General features: G+C 51.4%; 3 protein-coding genes across 3 annotated transcripts in view; 1 reads left to right on the forward strand and 2 right to left on the reverse strand.

The window, feature by feature from the left end:
* GUITHDRAFT_104261 (hypothetical protein) overlaps positions 1 to 1,696 on the reverse strand; it is a gene marked incomplete at both ends in the record, with an annotated part of 3,401 nt that extends 1,705 nt beyond the window's left edge. The window contains 7 exons of the mRNA XM_005836789.1: positions 223 to 279; positions 457 to 644; positions 703 to 786; positions 1,083 to 1,201; positions 1,252 to 1,326; positions 1,375 to 1,503; positions 1,553 to 1,696. Coding sequence (XP_005836846.1) covers positions 223 to 279; positions 457 to 644; positions 703 to 786; positions 1,083 to 1,201; positions 1,252 to 1,326; positions 1,375 to 1,503; positions 1,553 to 1,696 — 796 coding nt within the window. The remainder of the gene's footprint in view (positions 1 to 222; positions 280 to 456; positions 645 to 702; positions 787 to 1,082; positions 1,202 to 1,251; positions 1,327 to 1,374; positions 1,504 to 1,552) is intronic.
* Positions 1,697 to 2,624: 928 nt separating this feature from the next.
* GUITHDRAFT_104262 (hypothetical protein) lies at positions 2,625 to 3,211 on the forward strand (the record flags this gene model as incomplete). The annotated part of the gene is made up of 2 exons (XM_005836790.1): positions 2,625 to 3,096; positions 3,150 to 3,211. 2 exons carry the CDS (start codon positions 2,625 to 2,627, stop codon positions 3,209 to 3,211), a joined length of 534 nt encoding a protein of 177 aa, XP_005836847.1.
* Positions 3,212 to 3,282: 71 nt separating this feature from the next.
* GUITHDRAFT_104263 (hypothetical protein) lies at positions 3,283 to 6,442 on the reverse strand (the record flags this gene model as incomplete). The annotated part of the gene is made up of 14 exons (XM_005836791.1): positions 3,283 to 3,314; positions 3,373 to 3,472; positions 3,518 to 3,603; positions 3,655 to 3,784; positions 3,829 to 3,885; positions 3,932 to 4,121; positions 4,172 to 4,335; positions 4,404 to 4,448; positions 4,497 to 4,541; positions 4,593 to 4,684; positions 4,727 to 4,817; positions 4,865 to 6,022; positions 6,078 to 6,220; positions 6,343 to 6,442. The coding sequence occupies 14 exons, from the start codon at positions 6,440 to 6,442 to the stop codon at positions 3,283 to 3,285; spliced, it is 2,433 nt and encodes an 810-aa protein (XP_005836848.1).
* Between the last annotated feature and the right edge of the window lie 566 nt (positions 6,443 to 7,008).

Genomic DNA, 7,008 nt, shown 5'->3' on the forward strand with positions numbered 1-7,008 from the left:
CTTTGTAATGCTTCGCTGCAACACTCGCGTTATCAAATAATCTCCACAATCAATATGATCATTATCATCTCATCAGGATGGTTTTGTCGTCATCATCATCACCACCACCATCAGCACCATCAGCACCACCACCACCACCATTGTTATCATCTCAGTCATCTCAAACATCATCATCATCGAAATCACCATCATCATCATCATCATCATCATCTGAATCATCACCGCATTCGCCCTGTATCTGTGAAAGCTCGACAACATTCTTTAGAATTCCTTGCTTTCCTGCGCAAAAAACAGCAATGTCAAAAATTACATTCACTCGTATTCGACATCTCTGAAGAAGAAAATTTTCTTCCTCCTTCCTCGAACACAAAATATTTCTTTTGACTTTTCCAATCACCGTCTCATTTTTCCTCTCCTCCCCTCCCTCCCATCCCTCCCATCCCTCCCCTCCTCTACCTGGCATCGGATAATGCTCTGCAAACGTCTTGAGCTCTTCGCTGTCAAACATTTGCAAGAAGAAGGCTTCATCCTCCACCGATCGCTTCTTCACGCGCCCATCATGCAAGGCCTGCACACTTGGTCCTGTCTCTTGCTCCCTCTCCTCCTCCTCCCTCGCTGTCCTTCTCGATCCAACCTCCGTCGGCCTTTTCGATCTCCTTCAGACATGTCCCGACTCTTCACAAAACAAACAGATGGCTGCACCTGTCCTGGTACGAATGAGCTTCAGGCAGAGGAGGCAGGAGCTCATCCGTCGCGTTGCTTGAGCTTGAACCAGATTGCGCCGATCTGTCAATCGAAGTCTTGTCAAACAACAACGTATTTGCGTCAAACAACAACACTGCAAACACGTTGTTGTTAGCGTCATCATCATCATCGCCATCATCTCCATCTCCATCATCATCATCATCATCATCATCATCTACATCACCATCTCCATCTCCATCTCCATCATCATCATCATCATCATCATCATCATCATCATCATCATCATCATATCTCTAACTCTAACTCTAACTCCATTGTCCTCAAACCTCTAAAATTGCAACACTGTCCTCCAAAACTTTCCACCTACAAGTTCTCACCTTCTCTCCCTGAAGCTCTGCCGTGATTGAGACCCATGAACAACTTGATCCGTGAAAACGTTCTTCCTCCTCTCCATATCCTCATGCTGCTCCAGGTCCGGCACAAACGCTGGAGGGATCTGCAAACAAACATCATCTTGATTCTGTTCAACACCATCATGGTATGCACCAACGGCCGGATGGATGGTGACTTGGTATGCTGAGCCACAAACTTGCTCTTCCTCTGGCTCTGCAAGCTCTCAAGCTGAAGCAGCAAGTCACATCTAAAACTCCTCTAGGTTCACTGCAGCACCTGGCCAACCTTCCTAGCATCAAGATTCGAATCTCTGTTGCTCGCCATGGCGCTCATTGGCGGAGGACCAGCTCTGTCCTCTGTGCTGGCAGAGCTCCTACTTCTCGTGACATTCAAGAAGCTGTTCGCCTGCAAGGACAACTTCACCTTCTCACACTTCATGCTATCAGGCACATACCCGATCGATGGCTTCATCGGGGTTGAGGGACTTCGAGTCGAAGGATGGCAGGTTCTTGATCAAGACTGCCCTTGTCATACCATTCCTGCGATCTGGGCCTTCCAACAGACTCGCTGCGATCCCTGCAATCTCTCTTCTCGGCATTCTTCCTTCCTGACTTGGTAATTTCTCTACCTCACAAACGAGATTCAACAGCCCACCCTTGCCCCTCACATGATCTTCAACTCAGAGCTTCGGCTGTAACACCATGTCAGTACTCATCACAAAGGTCTCATCGAAACATGTGACGATCTGCACTGCGATTCCCCATGGCATGCTCATAGCGCCTTGGTTCTTTTCAGTACCCCGATTTTCTCAGTCTCGGCACTATGTGTTTGCTTTTCCTGTCCTTCTCCCTCCGCTACCTTCCTTCTCTGTCCTCTCCCTCCTCTCCTTCTCCTTCTCGTGTCCTCTTCTTTCTCGCCATGCCATACACCAGATTGAGCATCGGCTTCCGATGTAGTGAGCCCCGCGGTTGGTAGGGGGTGGAATGAGGCTCATCATCGAGTCTTTGGGGGGCGATTTGGAGGTCAGGGGGGTACTGGTCTACAGGGGTAGGTCCATAGTTTCCATTTGGGTCTAGAAAGACAGGGGTACTAAAATGGATTTTAGTGGGTAATGGTCTTCAGAGAAGGGGTACCCAGTAGAAAGTAAAATTCACAGATGGGGTAGGTAGGTCTCGGACAGAGAAGAGGGAGTGGGGGTAGTGCCGTTTGGCCTGTGCGACAGTGTCAGGGTCAAGCCTCCTCGACTCTCCTGATTGTCCTCGTACTGATTTTTAACTTAACTTTGAGTAAAGAAGCTGTACGGTTGATGACCGGAAGTCAGGGCAGAGCAGAGCGCAACGGGGGAGAAAGGGGAGGAGCAGGACCAGGACCAGGAGAGCAGGAGAGCAGGAGAGAGCAAGAGAGCAAGAGAGCAAGAGAGCAAGAGAGCAAGAGAGCATGAGCATGAAGACAGGAGGGTAAGAAAGTAGACTACAGGAAGCGGCGCAAAGACCTAGAATTCTTCAGAACAGAACCCCCTGATTGAGATGAATGCTGAAAGAAGAGGCTCGACGAAAGAATTCCCTTACTTTCGGCCGACGTTCAGCCCACAGTTTCGACCAGCCAAGGGCTTCTTCTATGATCATGCCTCGCCGGTCAGTGAGAGGGCGCACAGAGATCGTTTTGTCACTGGTGGGACTCGCCCGCGAACTGGTCGATCCCCCGACGGACGGGAGAAGGAGCCGAGGAGCACAGTGGAGGACCAGGCTTCCAACGTGCTTCACCTTGTGCTGGAGAACAAGATCAGCGACGACCGCTTCCTGACCTTCGCATGCGCCGCATCGGGGGAGCTTGACGAGGCGCTGTGGAGGGAGGCATTGAAGATTATGCGGCACAGGCATGTTGAGCCGAGGGACAGTCACCGAACGGACTCGATCCATCACCGGCAGAGAAAGGCCGTCATCAAGCACATCATCCGCCCTCGGCTGGGGGCGTCCGAGGCGCTCGACGAGGCTTGCGGTGAACGCGATTGTGACCCGTGCGGCGCAGGGACTGAACTTCGCTGCTGGCAGATGCTGTCGCCTTCGACTTGGAATCTCCCTTGCGAGCAACTTCCATTGTAGGCTCCCCGTAGCCTTGTTCTTTGACCAACTCCATCAGATCTGCTGCTCGGGAGTTTTCCTTCGGAGATCCTCGGGAGTTTATTTACAGCCAGTGGTAAACACAGAGATCGTGAGCTGCTCTCGTCAAACGACTGAGAGGAGCTGGGACGCGCAGGCCTTGACCTGCTCTGACCATGATCGGTTGAAGAGAAGCAGACGGCACAGACCTTGTCGCTAGGATGAGAAGCTTTGATCTCGTTAGCCACAGCCTGAACCTGAAATTCCTTGACCAGCTGCAGGCAAGTGAGGGCGCATGATGTCACGAAAGCAAAGCTTACAGCTCTCGACTTGTCATCGATGCTTGCAAGAGTTCCCACAGCAGCGAGGGCTCGATAAACGCTGTCTTCACTCTCCGTCTTGCCGGCTTTTGGACATCGTCACATCACAAGGGAGATTGCAGCTGATGAGAGGATACCTGCATGGAGGAACTCTGCCCCACCAGAGATCGCCCGCTTCACCTGTTCCATGCCTCCGACTTCCGCAGCCTTCGTCTCGTACGCTTGGACAGCAACGTTGAGCAGCAACGTCGCGTATGCCAGGTTGACCTGAGACCAGTTGAGAGAGGGAGGCAATAAGGGAGCGCCTTCACCTGTGCGTTACCATAGGACACGGAGCCGTTGGTTGCCGGCAATACGACATCCAGTCGCTGTAGAATCAGTCAGTCTTAGAGATCACTGTTGACCAGCCGGAACCTTGGATATCAGCCCTCGCATGTCTGTGCTGCGGAAGCAATTCACGAAGAATCGGGTTGACATGATTCGTGTGGCTGCAGGAACAGACGCTGCCGGGCCGCTGGTCACACTCGCAACAGCCTTGACAACGTCAAAGTCCTCAGCGTTCTTGACTAAGTAGTTGACAACGAAAGGATTCAAAACAAGCAATCTGCAAGGTAAAGGAGTTTCAGACGTTTGGAACGGGTAATACGACGAGACCTGAGCACGTCTAAGACAGGGAAAAGATTCCCAACAGGCCACTTGAGCAGCTTGTTGCGCAGAAGCGCATACTCGTTGTTCGACGGCTTTGAAATTGCATCTTTCCCGAAGGCAACCTTGACCAGGTTGGCGAAGTAAATCTTCTCTTCACTGTTCATGGCCAGCTGGCTTAGCTTTGAGGCGAAATTTTAGATTTTTTAAGTCAGGGGCCAAGTAAAAATTTTGTACTTACGTTCTCGTCCATGCTGTTTGCAAGTGCGTCATTGAACTCCATCGCCTTCAAGGTGGATCAGCTCAGCCAGTGCGAAGGTGGTCCACAACTTACTTTCTTCTCGATGGCCTCTTGTTTTCCAGGCAGCTCGAAGAAAATCTAACGCCCAGCATCAGAGCTCGAGGGGAGCAGTGATAAAGTACAGGGTACCATCGCTTTCCGTGGGATGTGCTCTTCTGATGCAAACGTGACGAACGTTTCTTTCGCCGGCTTCTGGGACTCGTACATGGCATCGTGCGCTCCTGTCAGAGGATCCGCCCCTCTCGTGGGCCTTGACTCGGCACCGAGAGTCACGCCCTGGTTTGCGTTCTTGTCGATGAATTGAGCAATCTGTTCCAGATGATCTTGAGGCAGATCGTTGTTCCATATGAACTCCTGCAAACAAAAATGAAAAAAGGGAACGAGACCGAGACGGTGCGTACTTGAGCCACAGCATAGGGATTTTGACCATAGTTGTACCCAAGCTTGAGGGTAACTCCCTCATCGATCTCGATGTCAAAGATCCTGTCATATGTTCTCCCATCCATCATCACTTGCCCTCCGTCGCCTCCTCCACCAGCTGGCCCATCAACAACAACTCCGATCTGATCCCACTTGCTCTCTCCCGAGTTCCACGAGTAAGCATATGCCTTCTCGTCAACACGAATGATCTTGGTTGCGCCATCTTTGGTACCGGGGGCCTCGAGGGCTTCCAAGCCGGGCAACTCACTCATTTTTACTCCTCCGACTTCTTGAGCTGCTATTGCTTGCGATGCCAACGAAGCGTCATAAGCAGCGAGAACATCAGCATCAGCAAATCTGGACGTGTCACGCGAAAAAACACGAGCAATTCCATCAGCACAAGCTGTCACGATATCGCCATCTGGAAGAGTGCATACTGCCCAAACCGATCCTGTATGAGGCAGAGTTGCAACACAGTTGCCATCCCGCCAAACCTTGCAAGTCTTGTCTTCTGAAGAAGACACGATGTCTCCGGAGGGGAAAACAGATAAGGAGTAAACGAAACTTTGATGTCCATTCAAGACCATCAGGCAGTCTCCACTTAGCGCCCACAATCTAATCGAGCAGTCATTGCCAGCAGACGCGAACCCAACTCCTGGGAAATGAGCGAGCGCACGTACACAGTCTGAGTGTCCGGTGTAGGTATGCTCGCAAACGTTTCCTTTCCAGCGTTTGATGGTCTTGTCCGCCGAACCCGTCAGAATGGACCCATCCTCGAAGCAGATCGCCGCCCACACGGCTTGCTCATGGCCTGACAGCACGGAAACACAGCTCCTGGACTCAAGATCCCAAACACGCGCAGTCTTGTCCCAGGAGACGGACACCAGATGTCCAGTCGGGCTGATCGTCAGGCCGCAAACTGTGAGCGTGTGCCCCTCTAGAGTTCCCACGATCGAATCTCCCTCCCAGATGTTGATGACAGGCTTCACAATGGTTTGCCCACTCATTGTCCGGTCGTATCCACCTGAGACGACTGCCCCTTGCGGGTGCATCTTGCAGGGTGGAACCTCGGCTACACATGCAACGAAATGCTCGTGGCCGAGAAGCACAGCCGAGGCCTCAAACTGTCGCTCGCTCACCTTCGAAAGACACAAAATGTGAGAACAAGCAAGCAGAATGATTGTTGGGCGATACCTTGCTCCATTTCCTCACAGACTTGTCCCTCGAGCAGGTGACGATAGAACCGTCTGTTATTGTGCAGATCGAGCGGATGTCTTGTTCGTGCCCAACTAACTCGCATCGTAGTTTCCAGATGTCGCCGCTAGACATCTTTTGACCTGTCTAATAGCCAATTAGAGATGGAAAGAGTCCCTCCCGTCCTCTTCTTTTTCTCAAGCTAATGTAAATGCACATCTACCTCCATCGACATCAATAGACGGCATGTCCGATCTCTGATCACCTAATCCTAAGCCCTCCTTCTCTTTCCTTCCATCGTGATCATCGTTCATGATCTCATAGTACTTTGGAAACCTCAGTATCTTGACCATCATGAGTTTCATCTTCAAAGGACCTCCAAAGCCTCCCTCCCCTCCAGCTACCTCACTTCGTTCCATCACCATGCCTTACCTGCCTGTCCCTGCGCCTCTAATACAATTGTATGACCACTCTCTACTTTCCTGCTCCTCTCTTCCCTCCCTCCCTCCCTCCCCTCCCCTCCCTCCTCTGTATTTCTATGATGTATTTCGTGACAAGAACTTGCAGCTTGGTGAGAAAAGTAAGGCAACGGGGGACTTGTCGGAAAGGGGCGGGTAATACGCTTCCAGCATGCCAAACAACCAATGAGTGAATGCAGGACGGGGCTGCATTCAAATCATCACAGATAGCGGTAGGCTGGTCGCATCAGGAAGGCAGAAATTACCATCTGAGGCAAGAGGGGACTGGAGCTACAGCGGGGAGGGTGTAGTAGCGATACAAGGGGATTTTCTCAAGATCATCAAGGATCGCATCATTGCTCCGTCAGGACCTGATTGCCTCTCAACTATGAAGCAATGTATGCGTTATTGAGGTAAAGGTCTTGTACAAGAATGCCCTAGGAGCCCTAACGGAAAGACGCCTTGTAGATGGA

Source organism: Guillardia theta (assembly GCF_000315625.1).
Source record: "Guillardia theta CCMP2712 unplaced genomic scaffold GUITHscaffold_16, whole genome shotgun sequence".
Classification (NCBI taxonomy): domain Eukaryota; class Cryptophyceae; order Pyrenomonadales; family Geminigeraceae; genus Guillardia; species Guillardia theta.